A 24,155-nucleotide genomic window follows, 5' to 3' on the forward strand; every position below is an offset into this window, starting at 1 on the left:
ATTCACCCTGGTGACAATCCAAACTCTTTTGAAAGATCTGTGCATGAATGTAAATCAGCAAAAGGATCAGCCTGAGCTCACTAGATCAGAAAAAATCCTTCCAAATATTCAAGCATCTATTTGCGTGTGAGTTATTGAGTTTTCTCTATAATGACAGTTGGCAGTCACATTATAAGGCTATAATCCAAAACTTCTGGTATTGAATTGCTTTTGCTTTGCATGCACTGACCTAGAAACTAATTTACAACCTTAAATTCACTGATAACTGTCTGTTACTCAGTATGAAATATACTGACAGCTTTCTTCGTACACTTAGAAATGAACTGAACAGGGGAAATTATCATGAATCAAGATGTAAATAGATAGAAATATTATGGTGAAAGATTTAAGTGAATACACATCATGTCCAATATTTTAACGATGGAACAGCTGCCAACTGCAGTCTTGGAATGGTTATTTTTGAACAATTTGCCAGTTGAATTCAGAGAAAGGCTGTTGATGTGCAGCTCTCTCTCCCACATGGTGGTTATCACCTAATAGAGATAGGTTAGAGATTTACTATCCTTGAGAAGCTGTAAATGACAGCTCCTGCTGATCTGCTCAAAATGACTTTGAAGGTAGGTAATTGAAACTCATGATCCTTAAATCAATAACTGCCTTTGAAAGCGAAACCACAAGGAGCCTGAGTACAACACTGACAATGCATTTCCAAATTAACCTTAAATTCCTTTGACTGCCAATGGAGTTCCTCAGCAACTTGCAACATTTATCTCGACTTGCATTTGGTCAAGAGGCAAAGAGTTGTCTCAACAGAAACATTGGGCTGAGTCTTAAGATATTATGTAAAAGCAAGGACCGCAGATGCTGGAAACCAGAGTCTACATTAGAGTGGTGCTGGAAAAACACAGCAGGTCAGACAGCACCTGAGGAACAGGAAAATCGACGTTCCTGATGAAGGGCTTTTGCCCAAAACGTCTATTTTCCTGCTCCTCAGATGCTGCCTGACCTACTGTGCTTTTCCAGCACCACTCTAATCTAGACTTATCATATTAGTGGCAGATTGTCATTTTTTGTTGAGTTCCTCAGATAATTCCCAGTGAGCTTTCTCATTTGATTGTCTCAAACATGCACCATTTACTTCAGAGCATTTGGTACCCCTTCTATTGAATCTGAAACCAGTTCCTCACTCCCAGGATAGTCCAGGGCCACAGCATGGGAATCTTTAAAAGGCTAACACGGACAGTCTGAAGCTGCCCTGCAAGGTTTGTGATATTTCCCCCAGCAGGACAAAGATAGGAAACTGGCCCCTGCTTTGTGAACAGGGAGGTACTAATAGATAGTATGCTGCAGAGGAATGTCCTCCACTTCTACCCGGGCTGACAGAAGAGGCCACAATACCCAATATTGCAAGCCTGGGATGGCACCCAGTTTCAGCTGGTGGAACGGACAGCAGTGTAGAAAGGTCAATGACCTTCTCCACTCCACCAAGTGCCAGCATCATCTTTCTGTTTATTCACAAGCAATCTGTCTGTACTACTGTACTCCCCTCCCACCATGCTCTAAGCCTCTCAATAAATACAACATTTTCCATACAACACTTGCCTCACCAACACCACCACTACTCCAGCTTCAAATCTACAATCCAACTAACCCTGCATGGACTCTGTGCTGCCTACTCATTTGAAACACCTCTCCCCAACTGCACCAGAATCAACAGCTATGCCAGCCACTTTCATTTCACTTAATATCTCCCTTTCTTTCAATCCAGAAGAAAGCAGCCCATCATCAGACTGGAGTAGCCATAACTGAAGTGCCTGATATTTGGCTCTTCACCCCCTGTGAGAGGACGACGCTGACGCGGTGCCCAAAATCCTGCCCAATATCAGAGGCCTGCCTTGACTGAGCACTACTCTCCTCCAACTTTGAGACACAGCCAACTGGCTGAAGCACATGCGGTGTATCTGATGAAAAACTGAGGCAGCATGATGTCCAGCAAACATTTCCACCCTCTACGCTGATCACTGCAACAAACATGAGAATTTGACTGGCTTTGTGTGTGCTCAAAAAGGCAAGGCAAGGCAAGACAGAATACTGAGGGTTTGATAGCTTTGGCTGAAAGAACAAAACATAAAAAAGGCACGGAAGGGATAATGGGAGGTAAGTAAGTGAGCAGCCCTGAGAGGCAGTCTGATCTATTCCACGAGCTGGGTTCATGATTCTGAATGTACTACATCCTTGCTACAGTATTACAGTGACAGCTGCCAGTGCAGCCCGGAGATATAAAACTGAAGTGCAGGAACATTCTGTAAGTCGATTAGAAATGTAACGTTTTCATGGAGTGAATGAGGCCACTGGCCTTGGAAATGTTGCTGCTGAGTGCCCACGGTGGAGGTCTGAACAAGGGAGTCATCAGGCTCGCACTGACATTCACATTCAGAATTCTGTGTATCTAGTTTTATCTGGAACATACTAGAGTAGGAACCTGCATATCAGTGAGGAAACATTAGGCAGCAACAAGGGTGATAATGAACAATAATTTCCGTTAACAGACCATTTGCCGCTCACTAGCTGATCCTGTCTTGGTGCCTAGAATGTTGGGAATTTGTGCCATGTTGCTCCCAATAATCGAGAAAGATCTCACTCTTCTCATCAGATTTCCTGAAATTGTTTCACCACAGCCCACATCATTAAGGACCTGAGAAAATTCTGACCATAGTGTCATTATCTTTCGGATTCAAACTAGCTCCTCAAATCACTTACTGCAAAGGATATTTAGAAATTACATTGTTATTTTGATTTTAATGGAGGACTGGACATAGGTTGGGCCCAATGGTAAAGAATTGGAATGGATGACCCTGAAGCTTCACCCTCAACTGGAATTAAATCAACAAAAGGGACCAATAAAAAATAATGGTGTAGTCTTTATGGTTGTCATCAAACTGTAAGCCCATCTCTTGGGTGTACTTCATTATTCTAAATTTCAAGCCAGACATCAGTAGGAGACTCTTCCACACAAATTTTTAATATCAAATTAATAGTGCAATCGTAGCTCCCTAACTTCCTGCCCATTAGAGATTCAAGTGATTTCAATAAGACTGATGGCACATGGTCCTGATGCAGATTCATTGACCCGAAATGTTAACTCTCCCCACTAACTGTGCCTGACCTGCTGGCGCTCATTTTTTGCTTATATTTCAAATGATCTATTGCTCCCTTTAGGAGTTACTCAAACAAGAATGTGAAAAACACATTCTGCAATCACTGTAATTTAGTAGCATAGAAGGAACATATTCAATATTTATTTTGCTATGCAGTTTATGCTTCTTTCAAGAAGTTTCTTGCAGACAGACAAGCACCACTGAAACCAGTGAAAACACTGGCAAGGAAAGGGCAACAAATAAAAAGGACAGTAATTGGGATTTGTTTGCACCAGCAGTGTGATACTGAATACTAACTGACAGACAAACATTTTAATGCATTGATGAGTGCAAACATGACAATTTGTCGGCTATCGCTCTATTCGATAAATATTACTGTTCAGAGGATTGGATGGGCATACTATTTAAACACTAGTTCAGTCATCCTCAATATGCTGGATACTCAATAGATAAGGTATATTTCTGTACCTGATTGGCCCAATGTTGCAATGCACAGAGGTGCTTTGTCAATCATGTTGTATAATTAACCTATCACTTCTGGATTCATGGCGAGAAAAATAAAGTGACCATTCATCATATTTTTCAGGGATGAAAGTACTATGTTTCACAAATTATCAACAATGATAATGTTTTTCTTCCTCTGAATCCCTCATCCCACATTCCAAGCTGAATCCACTGCTTCTACTTTCACAGTTTTACCACTGCAACTGAGCCATATAAAATAGAGAGGTCAAATTCCCTCTTTTGATTGGAGAAAAGGCTAGCTACATTGGAGGGAAGACAGGGGACAAATGAAAAAAAATAATTTGAGCAGACTGCTTAGAATTAGCAACATGATGCAATATTAGGGACAGTAATGCAAATTAATTTAATTTGATCAACCAATTTAAGTTAAAAACCATTCGTATCTCAAACAGAAAATAAACACTTAGCTATAAATAAAAAAGACAAATATTCATGTGTTCAACAAAACACTGGAATGCTTAGGTGGCCCTGTCTATCAGGTAGTTATGAGAATACTTTAAAGTCTACAGCAAATCATACAGCCAGAAATTGCAGTCTGTTTTTGGCCTTTCTTTTTCACAAGTTCCTTTAATCATGTATTGCAGCTTGTGATCCACATGCTGTATCACAGTAACGAGTAATGATGGTACACAGATTGCTCTGATTACTGCAGCAGGTTGTTATACAGTTAATTCCTAATTGTATTCCCACTTGAAAGACTAGTTTATTCATACAGTAAATCTGAGATGTGCAGTCATTTTCAGTAAAGTTCATCTTCTGCTTGCACTGCCTGATCGAACCATTCAACTCAATCCAGCTTTAGATAAATACATTAAACAGTCTACTCTTCAGCTGTCACATTAAGTTTCATATTCAGACAACAAATTGGTCATTTATTACCCCAGTAAATTTTATATCTTTAAGGTAATTTTTTTTTTCATTTTTTTTATACAATTTCAAACTTTAACATTCCAATTACGGAGTTTACTGCATATTTCTCGCACATCCTTCAGTCAATCATAATGCCTCTCTGAAGTATGGGGAAGATTGACTTCACTGCTCTGACTGTTCAACTGACTGAAAAGATACTGAAAGAGGAACTGCATCTTGTGACCATTCCTACATAAAACTACTCAAAGTACCAATGTGCACTCAGTTCAAATCTCAATTCTTCATGCAAAATATTTGGTGTCAATCATCTCACTGTGGACTAAAATATTCTTTGCTGTCACTATCAAGTACGATCATTTATGTGACACCATCTTGTGAAGCAGCTTTAGGTCATGTCATATTCTACATGTTTGGCATTATACTGAACTTTTCTAATATAGGGGAGGCAGGGAGAGTGTACTCAACAGCTCCCACAAAGAAAATTGTGATTGATCAGGTAACGATGGCAGTAGGCAGACACACTTACTGATCTGCTCAGAGTGGTTCAAATACATCAGTTCAAATAAACTGCATGCAGGGTTTGCAATAGGTGTTTCTCTATTGGGATGATCAAGACTTTTTTTTAAAGAATGAATCCCAGATGTGACAGTTAAAGACTAAGTCTATGATATACTGAAAAAAAAGGCATAAATACCCCCGAATTAAACCAAACTAACTATATGCTAATCCAAAGAGCCTGAAGTATTGTCACACTGGGCATTTTAACATGAAACAGTCACTGACGAGCAAGTAAATAACACAAGTAAAATACAAAACTACATCAGGAAATAGCGAGATTTAAGAGTCAGGTGAATATTGTGATGGACAGCAAGAGATCGCACTAAAATAGGGTAAAAAGCCTGTTCACTCATCTCAGCTCAATGGTAACACCCATGCATCTGAGCCAGGAAAGTTGTAGCTTCAAGCTTCACATGTGAGAAACGAGTGCATAAATTAGGGTGGAACTTCAGTTCAATAATGAGGGTGTGCTGTATTAGAGGCAACATCTTAATTGAAACACTAAAGAGAGACCAAAATATCCCTTCTCAGCAGGACACAAGATCGGGTATTGAAAGCTAATCTCAGTAATGGAGATCATCAAACTATTACTTTAAATGCCCTTTGAAATAGCCTAGCAAGCAACTCATTTCAAAAAGGATAGGCAACAAGTGCTGACTTTATCAATAATGCCCATGAAAGAATAAACTAAAGTAATACCACAGCACAATTCAAAGAAAGATGTGATCTATTCTATGTCCAGTCATCAATCCTTCAAGCATCACCACTAAGAATGGATTATCAAGTCATTTATTGTATTCTTATTGTGGAAGCTTGCAGTGTAGAACTGTCTGTCACACTACCTCCACTGACTAAAGTTCAAAAGTAAAATTTGGATGTGAACAAAGGAAGTTATGGTTGCTAAATATGCAGATGACACTAAAATTGGAGGTGAAGCAGACAGCAAAAAAGGTTACCTCAGAGTGCAATGGGATCTTGATCAGATGGATCAATTCACCAAGGAGTAGCAGATGGAGTTGTAATTTAGATCAATGTGAAGGGCTGCATTTTAGAAAAGCAAACCAGGGCAGGATTTATACACTTATTTTTGAGCTTCTGGGGAGTTTCTGAACAAAGAAACCCTGGAATGCAGGTTCATAGTTCCTGAAAAGTGGAGTCACAGGTAGATAGGGTAGTAAAGGTGGCATTTGGTATGCTTGCCTTTCCTGGCTAGTGCACTGAGAATGGAATTTGGAGGTCATGTTACAGCTGTACAGGACATTTTTAGGCCACTTTTGGAATACTGCATGCAATTCTTGTCTCTCTGGTTTCGGGAGGATGCTGTGAAATTTGAAAGGCCTCAGAAAAGATGTATGAGGATTTTGCCGAGATTGCAGGGTTTGAGTTACAGGGAGAGGCCAAACAGGGTGGGGCTATTTTTCCAGGAGCATCAGAGGTGGAGGAGTGACCTTATAGAGGCTTATAAAGGGTGAATAGACAAGGTCTTTTCCACAGGGTGAACAAGTCCAAAACTAAAAGGCATAAGTTTAAGGTGAGAGGGGAAAGATTTAAAAGGGACCTAAGGGGCAACTCTTCAGGCAGAGGGTGTTGCATGTATGCAATGAGCTGCCAGATGAATTGTGGAGGTTGGTACAATTATATTTAAAAGACATCTGGATGGATATATAAATAGGAAGGGTTTAGAAGAATATGGACTAAATGCTGGTTTATTTTGGATAGCCGGTCAGTATGGACAAGATGGACCAAACAGTCTGTTTCCATACTGTACAGCTCTATGACGTTAAGACATTTTAGGTCATCATGAGGACATGAAAGTAAGTTTTAAACACAATTAGTTTTGCTCTGACACAACTGATGCAGAAGAATGGCTTGGGTGGCTTGCCAAGATGATTTGAAACCTAGGTATGATCACCACCATGTAACTGGAATATTCGGTATTAGATAGAAACATTAAAAAAAAGGTGCACAAGTTGGCTATTTGGCTTTTCAAGCTTCACCATTCAATATTATCATGGCTGATCATCCAACACAGTACCCTGTCATAATTTCGCCCTTTGATCCCTTGATCTCAAAGAACCACGAGTAAAAAGTGAGGACTGCAGATGCTGGAGATCAGAGCTGAAAATGTGTTGCTGGTTAAAGCGCAGCAGGTCAGGCAGCATCCAAGGAACAGGAAATTCGACGTTTCGAGCATAAGCCCTTCATCAGGAATCTCAAAGAACTACACCTAGCTCCCTATTGAAAATATTCAAGACTTTGGCCTCAACTGTTTTCTGTGGCAGAGAAGCCCACAGGATCACCACTCTCTGGGTGAAGAAATTTCTCATCTCAGACCCTAAATGGATTACGCCGTAACCTTAGACTGCAATCGCTGGTTCTGACTCCCTGGATATCTGGAATATCTTTCCTGCATTTACCCTGTCTAGTTAGTCAGAAGCTTATAGGTTTTTGAGACTGCCTCCCTCATTCTTCTGAATTCCAGTGAATGAACACTGTCCTCACCAATGCTGACTGAAAAGATACTGAAAGGAGAACTGCATCTTGTGACCATTCCTACATGAAACTACTCAAAGTACCAGTTCAAATCTCAATTCTTCATGCAAAATATTTGGTGTCAATCTTCTCACTGTGGACTAAATACTCTTTGCTGTCACTATCAAGTACTATCACTCTGGACATAGAATCAGTCAGCATTGGTAAAGCTCAGTATGGGAGAGGATTAAAGCTCGAAATGTGCGACACACTCATTGACATTTCTCCAATCTTGTGTGTTTTTAAAAAGAATGAAGTAAACAGGTGGCTTTTCACAAGTAATGCCTTTTTTTACTGTAACAAATAAACCTCAAATCAAGAGAATGACACTGTATACCAGATTCCAGCCATGAGTATGCAGTTGACACTCCTGCTTTAATGAACCCATTGCTCCCTCAAGGCATCTATCATCTCTTTAGTTCATGTATAAAAATCCATCAAGATTACTGACAAACACCACAAGGGAGCTGCAAGGACCGCTCCATTATCTGACAAATAAGTGAAGCAAACAGAACTGAACTGTTATTGCATTAGGAGGACAGCAGTCACAACAGAATGCATTAAATTCAAATTAAACTTTTTTTGTTACTGTTCATTGCATTAAAACCTTTTTAGATGTCAGCAAGACCTTTATTGTTCCTGTTAGAATATATAAAGGAAGTGCAACATAAAAGGTTGAAGCTAAGATTTATTCTGTTTGAAGCAGTGAAATTTACTTATTTGTTACTTGTCATTTATTTGGGTTCCAATTTTAACCATTTCAAAGGCTATCACTTGCAAAATGATTCCTCAATTGCAGAGTGGGGTGTACTGAACCCAAGGACAGACTTGTCAAAATTAGGGAGAGAAATGATGGGCTACTCTTATCAATTTTCTTCCCATTCCTCAAATTTGTTATGCAAATCACTTTACTTCACACAAGCCTGACTGCATGGCTCTGGAACACGATCTGACAATTTTAATGAAAAGAGCACAGAATTAAATAACTACAAAGTTACTAAGTTTCTTTTTAAACATTCACACCAAGACCGAATGGCCTCATTTATACTTTGCTTTTTCACCTGTTCACACTTTGATTTGATGTGAAGTAAACAAACAGTTTAAAAGTAAAGACTGGCCATGTAATGGATCTTAAAACATCATGCCAAGGAAATAAGATTCGGAACTTGTTATTATAAACTGTAATTTATATATATTTTTAAAAATCATTCACTGTCAGCTTGGGTTTTCTTTCACCAAGAGACCACTTCATTCAAACGAAAACGAAGTAAACTGTGATCTGTCAAGTGAGGTTCCTATCTGAGATCTGACTTGTCCAGTAATAATATTTGCTGGAAGCATAACCTTTTATCCTTAGCAGTACATAAATCAAATGCTCTGGGCTAAGTTTCCCACAAATTAATGGTGTCTGCATGCTACATGCCATTAATTATAAGCATATTGAACCAACACGTTCGGAGGTAGAAAAATATCATCGCTGGATTTACATTCTGAAGATGGTATCCCATTCTTGACGGTAAGCCTGCCTCCATTCAGCCATTTTGATTTTTCATGCATCAACTCTAATTAGCATGCATCGGAAAATCAGTGGTTTCTGTACAGTTGAAGATATGGACCTCTAGGAGGTAGGACAAAATGGATAAAGGAGCTGCACAAAATGGCTTCTGCAAAGTGCACAAAAAGTCTTCAGCACTGCCAAATTAGATTGCAGGACCAGACAGAAACAAGAAACCACAGGCTGATGTTTCCCCATGCTTACGTGACTACCTATAGTTAAAGCTATGAAGAGGTAGACGGATAAGATGAGAAAATACTAACCACATTTGCAAGTTGCAAGTCCTCAGAGGAAATACTAAACCACATTTTGCAAGCTGCGAATCTTTGTAAAAGTAACATAAGCCATTACAACTTAATCAATAGCATTGGTTCAAGTTACTACCCATGAAGTGATTATAATTTATTAATTGGTTGTTACTATGTGATCACGCTCCATGTCTGATGACGATTAATGCATATAAACATTATGTAAACTCTAAGGCTGTTGGATTCTTTGGATTGCCAAGAAGTTTTCGTACTTCTGGGAAAATCAGAGCCTGCCAACCCAGCGCTGTAACATACAATAAACAATTGTTTGCATGTTGGACAAAGTGTCATTTACAGGTGTGTTAACTGACCGATCACGGAACCAAGTGACATAAACATCATCAGAGTGAGAAGCAAAAAGAGCCTGTACTGAAAGTTCTCATCTTTGCATTGGTAAATTACAAATGAAGATAAAGGAAAGGTTGACCTTTCCACCGTATATACCAACGTATGTGCAAACTGCATGATGTCTAAAGTGAATAATTACACTGTGATTACCTGGGAACATTAAAATTTGTTTTTAACTTTTTGAAAAAAATAATATATTTCCTGATTCAGCCTCTGGTCTGTTGGGCTATTGTTGGGAGTGTGTTTTTTTCAGGTCATGGTCCCAGTTGAAGAGCCTACTCAATGCCAACATGAGAGCTGGTCTCTGCCATTGCTGCTGGTAGGACAAGGAAATGGTGTACACCTAAAACCTGACTGAGGCCAGGCTGAAGGGCAACAGTGAAGGGATGAGGGGGGATTTGGGATGGACCCAGAGAGGAAGAGAATGAGGTGGTGAAAGTAGATGTGAGGAAGAAAAACCTTGAGTAGGGCTCTTCAACTGGGATCATGACCCAAAAAAAGCACACCCCTTACAATAGGCCAGCAGACCCAAGGCTGCAGGTTGGACAATGTTCCCTCCCACCACCTAGTAAATTAAAGCAGCAATTGGAAAAAAAATCCTGATCATTTAAGGCCTTGACTGGACAATGGGCAGGCAATAAGAGCGTATCTGTAAAATTAAGATGGGGATGGGTGGGTTGGCAGCAGGGAAAGTGCCAACACCACTTGCTAAAACATATGGATCCACCCAGCTCTTTCCTACCCAAAAGCAGCCCATAAAAGTCAGCTCCACAAGATGCAAATCTCTGCCCCTTGCCTTGCACAAAAGTCACCTTATCTTAGCTTTCCCATTCATTTGAAGAACTTACTGGATTTATCTAATAAATTTGCTACAGAACTTCAGGACACACAATTAACAAATTTACAAATCAATGTGACAATCATTAACGCTAAGCCAATCAATGTTTCCAACCCAAGAGATAACTTAAACTGTTTAATTTTACTCCTGTATGCAATAAAAATTCTAAAACATTGATTTTAAATACATTGTTCTTATTTTTACTTTTTATCCTTTTATTTCTCTCAATCTAAACTTTTTTTTCCCTTACTCTTTTTATAAGTGATTTGATTCTATTTTATCCTCATTATCTAAGTTTCATTCTCAATCCTAATCGCTGGAGACAATGTTAATTCTATCAATCAAACAGATCCTAAATGATCAACTATCCTCATTGTGCTCTGATCAGTTTGCATTTTTTTGCAATTTGCAGAATGATTATGTTTGAGATGTAGTTGCTGGCAGGAGGTGACCTAACAGTGCATACTGCAAAATGTCCCACCACAGCAACTGTTGAACAATTATCTGCTTTGAATGCCAGAGATTTGGGGGCAAGTTTCTCATCAAGATTGAGGCAGAACATTAGAAGAATGCAAAAGTAAATATCAAATGTTTGCATAGTGTAAGTGTACAATTGTCAATAATTTGAATTTGAAAGGAAATATTTATATGTAGGATGAAAGAGTAGGATTAACTGAATACTTTGTTTTCAAAATTTATCATGGGTATGATAGGAATGGCTCCTTCAGTGCTATACTTTTTAAATGAATGACCCTCCATCTATTTCAAAAGGATTTTTGAAAATTGCTGATGTCTATCTTCATTGCATAAAAACATTACAAGGCCACCATAGTGACAGCAGTGTGGCAAGCTAACATCCTTCAAAAATAACCAAGTTAAATAATAATTAAAAAGAAAAATGAAAGCTCGGCAACAGAACAAATGGAAGGTACATATAAACTACTCTAACCATAAATTGGAAGAAAAAGAAACCATGAGGCAAGACAAAATTAAAATAAAAGGAAAGAAAGAGGAGTTTCTACATGAACAGCCAGTACTGCCTCAATGTACACACATACACTGCTATAGCTATGCTCCTCTTCTAAAGGTCAACTTTAACACAGCAATAGTGAAGCTTTAAAGTAAAAGGTTACCAATCTGTTGACTGAGGGGGAAAAAAGGTCTGTGTTGAAAAACTTCTCCATTGCATCAGTAAATTACAAATGAAGACAACGAGAAAGCTGACATTTCCATCACACATGCCACTGAATTACAAACTGCATGATGTCTAAAGTTGGTAAGCGTGTTGCGATTATCTGGGGAAATTTTTTGTTGAGTTGATATACTTCATGATTCAGCTGCTGTCAGAAGAAACTACAGATAGTTCTTCTATAACGCGACGGTTGCATTCTTATGCAACCCCGCATTATAGAAAAATCACACTTTAGAAACAGCGCTTTATGTGTAGGTGGTGATATTGTGTTACTGCCAATTCATGTTAAAAATCTGCACTTCAGAAACAGTGTCCCCAATACGTGATATAGTATAACGACCTGTAGTTCAAGGGTCCAGAACTGCTGTACAAATCTTCTGGGATGCCCATAACCTGACAAATATTGAGGTAATAAACCTGATTTTTGACTAACATTGCTCTTTAAAAAAGAAAATGATATTAGTGATATATTTGAAGTTAGGAAATTAATTTGTTTAATTGCACTCAGCTAAATATAGCTCATTACCATTCACCCGAGTGTTGTGTCCAATTCCTTGTAATATCATCATACCTGAGGATGCACGCAAGAAAATTTGACGTGTGCATAAAGTACTCATTAGTCAATCACTCACCTACAGACCTTTATATTTTCAAATTTCTGTATTGCAATTGCAACTTTTGGGGTTTATAAAGATAAAGGATCTCAAATGTTTATTACTTTGTAAATAAAAGACTGTCTATCAAGCATACTTTAATGTTATAATGGAACAATACTGTTCTGACGTATTCATTTTAATTTGTGCTTTTGTGGCTCATTAGTTCAAGTATTCATGTTTCCCAACAACAACATTGGGATTTTCAATTTTTTCCATAGTACCTAAATAGCTTATTAATTGAAACAGTTCATCTGTGATGAAATTAGCACATGCTTTACATCAATCTTCATGATAACTCACTTCTACACTATTCTTAACTGCACAAAGTGCAGCACCAGAAATAATAAGGGAGCCAGTACACTCGGCAGAGATTTGAACAGAATACTGGGAATAGCATTAACGCACTGCAGTTTGTGAATGGCAACACAGTATGGAAATTCATATTGTGCAGTTGTATAGATGCTATTTGTCATTCACCTTTTTTTTGCTACAGATTAAATGTTTCCTTCAGATTCAGATTTCAGTTTCTACATAGCGCCCATATTTCAGTCCACTTGAAAGCCTATCTTTCACTGGACCACTGAAAGTTTTAACTACATCAAGACATAAGGGGTGAAATCCAACTTTGGCAGGAACATAAAAGTGATGGTAGATAGCTCAATTTTGTTTTTCCTGAAGTTGAATGAAGTCAGGCAAGGCATATAATTGCATTCATTCCAGTTGATAGTGAGATAAATCATGAGATTTATACATGTAGATTAGATTCCCTATGGTGTGGAAACAGGCCCTTCGGCCCAACAAATCCACACCGATCCTCTGAACAGTCTGACTAATACATCTAACAACTATGGACATTTTAGCATGGCCAATTCACCTAACCTGCACATTTTTGGAATTTGGGAGGAAACCAGAGTACCTGCAGGAAACCCACTCAGACACAGGGAGAATGTGAAAACTCCACACAGACAGTCACCCAAGGTGGCTGGAATTGAACCTGGGACCCTGGTGCTGTGAAGCAGCAGTGCTAAGCAGTGAGCCACCGTGCCGCCCTACGTGGTGTTCTTTTTTTTTAAGAAAGTGTATTTAAAACCAGTGGCAGATGGGTATTGGTCTATTTTCATTAAGGGGTTTGACAATTAGTTACATCAGTCTTTCTGGAATTGCAACTTTAAAACTCATGTCAAAGAGAACAGGTGACCGCAAGGGCCACAGGAGCGTTGCCAGAAGTTTGCTTATATTGTTTATGTTACAAAGGGAGAGAAAAAAAAATAAGCTATTAATATGGCAGGGTCTAGGATGAGAAAGTTTTTTAAAAAAATAATTTGGTTAAAAGGCTTTTTGATTCAGACTGAAAGAAATCTGAGTCTCATAGTATGAAGTATAGTGTCTCATAGAAAAGACTGTTCAGTTAAGAGAATAAGTTCGCTCAGTGTATTGATTACAGTTCGTGAAAACTTCCAGGTCTGGTGTGTTTGGATAGGAACTGCAGATTATTCAAAACTGAGAAGGTTTGAGATCTTAACTGTGTATGTGTTCAAGAGAAAGATCATTATAGCTCTCAGAACAGGAGCCAAGAAGAAGCAACAAACTTAAATCTACAAATTGGGGAATAGATGGAACTTTGTTTTGTTCTGGGTTTTTAAATCTTTCAATGAGTGCATAGCCCTTGGTTTGTTTTATTTTATTATATTTTTCAATGTTGTTAACAACTTCTTTATTGTTAAAACGAAGTCGGCAGCTTTGTGCGTCTATGCTTCCTTGAACAAGTGCCACCTTTTTAAAAATATCTACAAGCCAGATTTAATTCTGGGATTGGACTTGCCCAATAGTAAAGCAGCTGAGATCATAACTCTTCCATAATTTCGTCTGAAGTTTTAGGAGTTTAACAACTACTATCTCTTGCCTTTGACACCTTCAGCTTTAGACATCCTTCATTGATCAAAATACTTCATACCATTACCGTCATTGGTTTGAAACAGAATTTCTACACCACTCCTATTGCTTTAAAATCAAGAATCTCAGCTTTCTCTTGCATGAAACATTTATTTTCCAAGCAGAATTAGTCTACCCGAACTTCAATATTACTCAATGTGTGATGAGTCTCTGCCACTTCTCCAACAGATTGCAACCTTCATTCCTTAATTAATTCTCACTCCATCAAATGTTTTCTTATTTTACTTTATTTACTGATACAAGTGAAATCATGATTTTTTTTATTTCCTCTTGTTGTTTCTTAACCATTTATTTTTTTCTTCCTTCTATGCACTGAACCAGATCTATCATTATAGCTTCTCCTTTTTACTTATTCCACGCCAGCAGATTATTTACTCACTTGCTCATTATGCTGCTGCTGATGTCAAATCCACTGACCATATCTCTATTATTCTTTGACTGCAATGGCTTCTTTACCAATCTTCCATTTTCCACTAATATTGGCTTGCCAAACCTTAGCTGCCTGGATTACAGCAATGGGAAGTCCCACTCATTTGCAAGATATGCTCCCACTCATTTTGACTGATCCTTTGTCCTTCAATTTAATAAAACTTAAAATTCCTATCCTTGACAACAATTCTATTTCAATGCTTCCCCATGTATCTCTTCTGCCTGGTGCTTTGAATATTTAAATTCTTCAACCATTTGCTTTTGTGGATTTACCTCTCCCATTCAATTCTCTTTTTAAGCTATTTTGACTCAATTGGAGTCATTCTAACATGAGGTATATGAAATTAGAGTAGGCGATTCAACCTCCAAGCCTGCCTTGCTATTCCATAATATAATGGCTGATCTGCTCTCGGCCTCAACTATTCATTTGTGCCAGCTCCCCATAGTCCTCAACTCCTTGATATTTCCATCTGCCTCATCTTTAAATATTTTCAGTAATCTACCCTCCTGAGAAAGCCCCAATGATTCAGTGGTTAGCATTGTTGCCTCACAACACCAGGGACCCGTACTTCATTCCATACTTGGACTGTATCTGTTTGGAATTTGTGCATTCTTCTTATGACTCCATGGGTTTCCTCTCTGTCCAAAGATGCGCAGATTGGCCATGCTAAATTATCCATAATGACCAGCGATGTGTAGGTTGGGTGAATTAGTCATAGGAAATGCAGGGTTACAGGGATAGGGTAGGGAGATGTGTCTGGGTGGGAAACTCTTTGGAGGGTCAGTGTGCATTTGATGGGCTGAATGGCCTTGACGGGCTGAATGGCCTGCATCCACACTGAAGGGATTCGATGATTCTGTGGAACTCTGAAGTACAGAATTCCAGACCTTCACTTACCTCAGAAGAAATTCATTTGCACCTCAGTTTTAATGACTGTCCACTTATTTGTAATTATTTCTTAGTTTGAGATTGCCCACTAGTATATCATTAACATCCATCTCTCAAGCCCTTGTAGAATCGTGCACTTTTCAAGAAGTTCACACCTCATTTTTCTTAACCCTAATGAATAAAGCCAAACCTCTTCAACCATTCTTGATAAGTCTAACCCCTCAAACCAGGAACCAACTCTGAATCTCTTTTGAACTGCCTCCAAAGCAAATGTACCCTCCCTTTGGGACAAAGACTGTACATAGTACTCTAAGTATGGCCTCATTAACAGTCTATGCAGTCGTAACAAGACTTCCCTATTTTTAAACACCAACTCTCCAACAATGAAGGCTAAGTTGCCATTTGCCTTTTTAGTTATTTATTGCACATGCGTGCTAACACAGTGTGGTTCATTCAAGAACACCCAAATCCAACTGGGCTGCATTTGTTTGGAGTCTGTCTCTAGTTAAATAATAGTCCACTTTTGAAGTTCTGACCAAAGGGCAGGACATGACACTTTCCGACATTAAATTCCGTCTGCCAGATTTCTGTGCACTTACATAACCCATCTATATCCCCTTGCAGATTCCTTCTATCCTCAACATAAGCCTTCTCACTAATTTTATATCAGCAGCAAATTTAGATGCATCACACTCTGCCCTGTCCTCCAAGTCATTGGCATAACTAGTAAATATAACCTAAGATTGATCGTTGTGGCACTTGACTAGTTAGATCTTTCCAAACTTAAAAAGATCCATTAATCCTGCCTCTGCCCCCACATGTTAACCAATCCTCAATCCATGCTAATACATTACATTTCTATCTTTTATGTGGCAAATCATTTTCACCAGTTCTGCTAACATCCTCAAAGAACTCTAAGCAAACCTGTCAAATATAACTTCCTTTCCACAAACCCTCTTTGACTGCATTAATCTTTTCCAAATGTCCTGCTATTTCTTCCTTAATAACGGACTCAAGCAATTTCTTATCGACAGATGTCAAGCTAACTGGCCTATAATTCCCTGATGGAATACTGGCATCACATTGGCAGTTTACCAATCTAATGGAACTTTCCTGGAATCCAGTAAATTCTGCAATATTTGGACCAATGCTGCCATTATCATTTTAACCAGTTGCTTTAAAACCCCAGGATGCAGGTCATCAGATCTTGGTGACTTGTCGCTCGTCAGTCTCATTAATTTGTCACATACTTGGTCTCCTGAGATGGCTTTAAGCACTTTAAATTATCTGCCACTTTGCCAGTCACATCCTCCATGGGTCCCAAACTCACTTTAGTACCCTATATTCTGATAGGATTTCTTGCTGTTTGTTTTTGCATTTCTTGTCAATTTACTTTCACAATCAATTTTGTTCTTTTTTATTAGTTTTTCAGTCATCCACTGCTGGTTCCTAATATTTCCCAAACCTTTAGCCTATCATTATTTTTCAACTGCTACTGTGGCTTAGACTTTGACTGGATACTGTCCTTAAGCACCTGTGTTAAAAACAGGTTGTTCATCCTTCTCAGAGAGGATACACATTTGCTGAGTGTATGACACATCTGCTTAAATGTCTACCACTAATCAACTACTCGCCGGAGTCCATTTTCCCAGCGTTCACACCCTAAGACAGAGCATTCCTCATTTCTTGTAAATGCCTTTTTTTGAGGACACTGGCTTGAGACCAGAGTTGCTCACTCAAACTGATGTCTCACCACACAGAGTGCTATCCCCAAAAGGAGCTTTAACTATGAGATCTCTGACTCATCCTATTTTGTTACACTTCACTAGATCTAGAATAGCCTCTCCAAAGTTGTGTTCTGCCAGTTACTGTTCTATGAAACAATCCCAGGCGCACTAAAAATTTACGCTCCAGCTACTCTTCCCCATCTGATTTTTCCAGTCAATATGTAGATTACATCACCAATGACAATTATAGCGTATTTATTATGTGCATCCATTATTTTCCAATTTATACTTTTGTCCTACAGTGAGGCAAATCTTTGGGGATCTATAAACAACTTCCAGTCATGACTTCTTTCACCCAAATGAATATCACATTGCAAGCTATTTCATTACTCAGGGTAATGATTCCTGATGAAGGGCTTTTGCCCGAAACGTCGAATTTCCTGTTCCTTGGATGCTGCCTGACCTGCTGCGCTTTAACCAGCAACACATTTTCAGCTATTTCATTATTCACCACTACACAAACTTCTTTTAGTGACAATACTACACCAGCTTTGTTTCCTTTTGTCTATTTTTCCAGAACATTAAATACTCTTGAATATTGAGTTTGCAGTCTTCATTGCCCTGCAATCATGTCTCTATAACAGCTCCCAAGTAATTCATTTCTACCTGCACTGTCGACTCATCTATCTTGTTATAAACACTGCAGTCATTCAGATAAATAGCCTTCAGTTTTAGGAACAAATTACTGAGATGCTGGAATCTGTACTGCAAACAAAAAATGATGGAAATCACAGCGGGTCAGGCAGCATCTGTGGAGAGACAGCAAGCTCATATTGAGTCAACTGGACTTGAAACGTTAGCTTGCTCTCTCTTCACAGATGCTGCCTGACCCACTATGATTTCCAACATTTTTTTGTTTGCAGCCTTAAGTTTTGACATTTTACCATTACTATTTATTATTGTAGTTCTAACATCTACTGTATACTTTTGCTTATATTTCCTGCTCCATGCTTATCAAACTTTTTTTTGCCCTTCATTAGACTCTCATGCTTTTTTGATTGTTTTTAAAAGCTACCTTCAATTGAACTCTCCAATACCAATTAATCAATTTGAAGTGCTTATAACCCCAGTCCTATGGTTTATTAGGACACAGGTTCCAGCATGTTTCAAATGAAGTCCACCCCAACAGGACAGCTCTCTTTCCCTTGTACTAGTCAACCATGACTTGGGACCTATTTCCTTCACATCAATCTCTGAACCATGCATTTAGTTTTTAAAATTTTATTTAGCCTACACCAATTTGAAGCAGAAATTCTGAGAATACCACCACTGTAATTTGGGCTACCGAGATCATTGATAACTACTTGGACCACAACAATGGATCCTTCCCCTTCAAGTTGCTCTCCAGCCTAAAAGAAATGTTCTTAATCTTGGCACCAGACAGGAAATATCACTTTCAACTCTCATTGTTGCAGAGAACAGAATCAGGATTGCAATATTTGCCTAATTTGTAAACAAATCTTATCCTTGGCCATGATCAAATTTGATTTAATTAATCTAAGTGCGTGGTTGTGTCCTGAAACCACAACCAGGTAGCTGTTCCCCTTTTTAAGGGGTCAGAGTATGTGGAGCTCAGATTCCTGTTCATCAACTCAAGTCGAAGTTCCTCAAGAAGATAACACTTGCTGCGGATGTGGTCGTCTTGGAATGTACTGGCGTCCACCAGCTACTACACATCACCTATTTAGCTATCGTAATTCTATTTGATTAATTAATTGTGTTAAGTAGCTTAAAAATTCCAAATGCAGACTTCAATTATAATATTGTCTCATTTAAGCCACTTGGCCAATCAAGAAAAGCACGGAAGAAATTCCCACCAATCACTGCCTCATCTTCCTGAGATGTTGCACTTTGGTTCTGACAGGTTGAAACACACTCAAGAGGTACTCTGCTGACAGATTTTAATCGTGCACTGCCACTGCCCTTCCAAACCAGTCTGCTCTCCCAGTCAGCTTCACTGGTAATCTGATTCACTGCGCACTTGCCTCCCATCACCTCTCAGTCAGAACACTGTATACTTTCCTCAAGCATTTTCATCAATAAAAGTTTAATTGTTTCATTCATTTACTGCTTTGGGACATGGCTGTGCCCAAATTAGCAGTTTCATTTATCTAAAAAAACAGCAGCATGTGTATTGTAATTAAATGGTTGTGAAAAAAATTTAAAGCCCCTGAAGATGTATCAAATATTATCGAGTCTCTTCACATAGTCACCTCCTATACCTCAATCTTTATCAATCTTTTAATCACTCCCTAAATGATCTTGATTTTCTTTTACTGAATTTGCTTTATTATTGCTTTGCACTATGGTCCATGGCTATTTACTCTGATTTTCAAGATAAAACAGTACCCAAGCGTTGATTTCAGGGCAACACGTTTTAGTTGAGAACAGCATGTTAAAAAGTGTGTTGAACTCTTAATCCCTTGGGAAAGAACCAGAAGCAGTTCATCTACCTTCATCGCTGGATGCTTCCAGTTTGACAACAGACAATGGAGATCTAGCTGGGGGCTTGCTGAAGGGATGGCGCCGACTCTTTGTGATCTCCTTCTTCAACTTTGGATAATCTGGTGGCACCTGTGAACATAATCAAAATCAGGCAAAAAAAAATTATGGAACGTGAAGCAATGAAAATGCCTAGATATCTACCCAATGGTTAGCTAATTAACAAAGCACAGAGCCACATTGCAAAAGAAGGTTGTATGGTTCTCTGTCTCTACTGTATCGAGACAAATATGGTTCAGGTAGGTGTTCTCATGTGAACCTAGACATGGTACTATGACAATGAATGTCCTATCTTAACTTAGTGTTCACACATTCATTTTCCAAAATGTTTTACTGAACAAAAAGTGGGATGGGAATCCAAAGCCAAATGTTGTGCACCAACATCTACCTGATTGGATACCAACTGGTTTAAGTCTTTAACTTTATTCTGGCACCGTCCTAGTCACTGCCATAGTAAGCAGTGTATTTAGTCATTGAGTTACTCTGGTAGCTACATTAACTAGCAGTTTAATGATCTGATGCCCTTCAACATTTTTCTTTCATAAAAATATCATTACTTTTAAAGTTGATTGATTTTAAACATCCACTGATACTTATAAATGGCTTTTATTAACTGGTATTAATGCAAAAAGTCTTAAACTACTGTTAAAATAGAAACTGGCACAGGTTTAGTCTGCAGTTCTTGCTTTTACCCGAGGCCATACTTAGCCATGTCAGAAAGATTGATTCAACTACATTTCTAACACGAACACATCTGAAAGCAGTACGGCAGTTTTGGCTTCCAAACAGGGTGAAGACATGGGTTATTATAAATCTTATGTGAACTGCACAGGAGATACAACTTATAAACAGAAGTTAAAATCAGAAGACAATGCAGAGCACAGTCATTGTAGTGATATGCAGTCCCAGAGAATATTGGATTATTCTGTACCATAAACCAGTCACCATAAACTGGAAGTCAAATCGGATTACAGATGTCACGAGAATGCACCAGCTTCAGTTCATCCCAAAAGGTTCCGACCATACATTTTTATTTCATAAGGATAGTTCTGATGAACGCTTTATCAATCTAAAACATTACACTTGTTTCTCTCTCCACATATATTGTCAGGCTAGAGAACCTCCCACTTTTATTATGTCTATGCAGATATTCACCATTGAATTTGTACCACATTTTACAATAAGGATGTGTATTGAGCGCAACATATATATATTAGAAAGAACAGTGAGGGTCTAGGGTTGTAACTTTACCATACCATTGAATTCTTTCAGAAAGAGACAAATATCTACAACAGCACAAGTGTTTGGTGTGGGGGGGGGCGCAGGGGGGCAGAGGTGAAAGGCCGTTTTATGGTGATCTAGAGGCAATATCACTTGATTAGCAATTTAGAACTCCATATTACTATCTCTATGTCATGGGTTTGAGACCTACCATGGCAGCTGATGGAATTTGGAATTCATTAAGATAGGAGTAGAAATATAAAACTTGCCTAATGGCAAGAATGACTATCTTCAATCAAACCCAACTAGTTCACAAATGCCTTTTAGGAAAAAATATCTGCTGTTCTTGACTGATCTCACCTACTTATAATTCCAGACCCACAGCAAAGTCACTGACTCCAAGCAAGAGGAAGTACACAACTCTGGTGCAATCGCAAATGGAGCATTGCCCACATTCGGTCGCCACATTATGGGAAGGGTGTGGAAATATTGGAAAGGGTGCAGAGGAAATTTACCAGGATGCTGCCTGGTATGGAGGCAAGGTCTTGAGGAAAGGCTGAGGTCCTTAAGGCTGTTTTCGTTAGAGAGACAAAGGTTGAGAGATGACTTATTAAAGACATACAAGGTGATCAGAGGATTAGATAGGGTTGACAGTCAGAGCCTTTTTCCTCAGATAGTGATGGCTAGTACGAAGGGACAAAACTTTAAGCTGAGGGGTGATAGATAAAGGACAGATGTCAGATGTAGGTTCTTTACTCAGTAGTAAAGGGTGTGGAATGCCCTACCTGCAACAGTCGTAGACTCGCCAACTTTAAGAGCATTTAATTGGTCATTGGATAAATATACAGAAGAAAATGGAAGAGTGTAGGTTAGATGGGCATTAGAGGGCCAAAGGGCCTGTACTGTGCTGTAATGTTTTATGTTCTATGTCACAATGCCTTGTGAACAAATTTGAAAATAAAAAAGGACACAATAAGGTTCATCCTCTGCCAACTGAAAAATTCTATCCAGTGTAGTCCTACTTTTCAACTCTTAGTCTGCATCCTGAAGGTTACATCACTAAAGGGTGGCAGAATGGATGGACAAGTCAGAGAAGTGTGAAGTGATCCATTTTGATAGAATGCAGAAAGCCAACACAAAATGTTTTAAAAAGTTTGAAAGGACTTGAAGGAACAGAAGGGCTTGGGTGCACATGTACAAAGATCATTAAAGGTGACAAATCAGGTTGGAAGTGAAGTTAATATAGTAAATAGTATCCTGAGTTTAATCAATAGAGGCATAGGGCACAAAAACCTTACATAAAAAAATAACTTAGAGCATTAGTCATAGCAGGGCACATTTTCTGAAGAATATGAAAGCATCAGAGAGGTGCAAATAAGACAGACAAGAACAATTCCAGGGTTGAGGAACTTCAATTACCTAGATAACATTCATTATGAGGAGGGAGGTGGTAGCAAAGCAGAAACATCAGTGAGCAAGTAATCCAAATGCTCAAGCTAATGCTCTCCATATGGACATATGAGTCAGAAGTCCCTTGAGCCTATCCCATCATTGCTGATCTGATTACCACCTCAATTGGCACCCACTGCTGATAAACTTCCAAGCTTTTGCTTATTAAGCACCTATCCACCAGTGTTAAAAAGAATTAGCGGATTCAGCTTTCACCACTTTTACAGGGCAAGAGTTCCACAGGCTTGTAACACTCAGAAAAGATTTTACTTAACTACCGTTTTAACTGGACAAACCCTGATTTTAACAATGGCCTGGGTCTAGATTCTCATATATCCCATATCTCTACATCTACCCAATCAAGATCTTTCAAGATTTTACGTGTCAATAAAGTAATCTCTTACTCATGTAAATGCCAAGTGAATATAAACCTACGCTATCCAACCTTTCCTCATAAGAAAATCTGTCCATTGCATGTTGAAGTCTCGTGAACCTTCTCCGAGCTGCCTGCAAATAATTTGCATCTTTCCTTAAATAAGGTCATCAATATTGTGCACAATACTCCAGATGTGGTTTCTGCACTATCCTGTATAACCGGAGCATGGCCTTCACATTTTTATAATCAATTCCCTTGGTAATAAAAGGTATCACATTAGCTTCCCTAATTACTTGTCGTACCTGCATATTAACCTTTTGCAATTTATGCATAAGGTTACCCAGATCCTGCTGCATCTCAGAGCTCTGCAGTCTCTCATTATTTAAACATGCTTTTTTAAGGTCTTCCTGCAAAAATGGGTAACTTCACAGTTCCGAGGTACATCCTTACCTACTCAGTAAATCTATCATAAAAGTTTATAATTTTGTATCCTCTTCACAACTTATTTTCCTACCTATCTTTGCATCATCTGAACAATTGATAATCCCCTTCGTTCAGTCATCCAAGTCATTATATAAATTATAACCAGTTGATGCCCCAGCATACATCCCTGTAGCACACTACTGGTTTCAGCTTGCAAACATAAAGTTGCTTTTACATCTACTCCCTGCGTCTTATTAACCAGCCAATCTTATTCCTAAACCAATATACTGCATCTTACACTACGAGCATTTATTTTCCATAATTACACTTGATGTGGCACCTTGTCAAATGTCTTTTGGAAATCCAAGCACTGTACCTCTATTGATTGCCCTTTAGCTACAACGCATGTTACCATCTCAAAAATCTCCAAGCATGATTTCCCTTTCACAAAACAATGCTGATCCCACCTGATTACTTTGAGCTTATTGAAGTACCTTGCTAAAACATCTTCAATAATGTCTCATAAAAAGCTGTGATAGTTGTTGAGTCAACTAGCCTGTTGTTTCCAGCTTTCTGTCCACCTCCC

General features: G+C 38.7%; 1 protein-coding gene across 3 annotated transcripts in view; it reads right to left on the bottom strand.

Moving 5' to 3' along the window:
- Nucleotides 1–24,155, bottom strand: part of kdm4b (lysine (K)-specific demethylase 4B) — a 509,300-nt gene that overhangs the window by 122,477 nt on the left and 362,668 nt on the right. For all 3 annotated transcript variants that reach the window (XM_060846205.1, XM_060846207.1, XM_060846206.1), the window contains exon 13: nt 20,052–20,172. In XM_060846205.1, coding sequence (XP_060702188.1) covers nt 20,052–20,172 — 121 coding nt within the window. The remainder of the gene's footprint in view (nt 1–20,051; nt 20,173–24,155) is intronic.

The sequence above is a fragment of the Hemiscyllium ocellatum genome, chromosome 28 (assembly GCF_020745735.1).
Source record: "Hemiscyllium ocellatum isolate sHemOce1 chromosome 28, sHemOce1.pat.X.cur, whole genome shotgun sequence".
Classification (NCBI taxonomy): Eukaryota; Metazoa; Chordata; class Chondrichthyes; order Orectolobiformes; family Hemiscylliidae; genus Hemiscyllium; species Hemiscyllium ocellatum.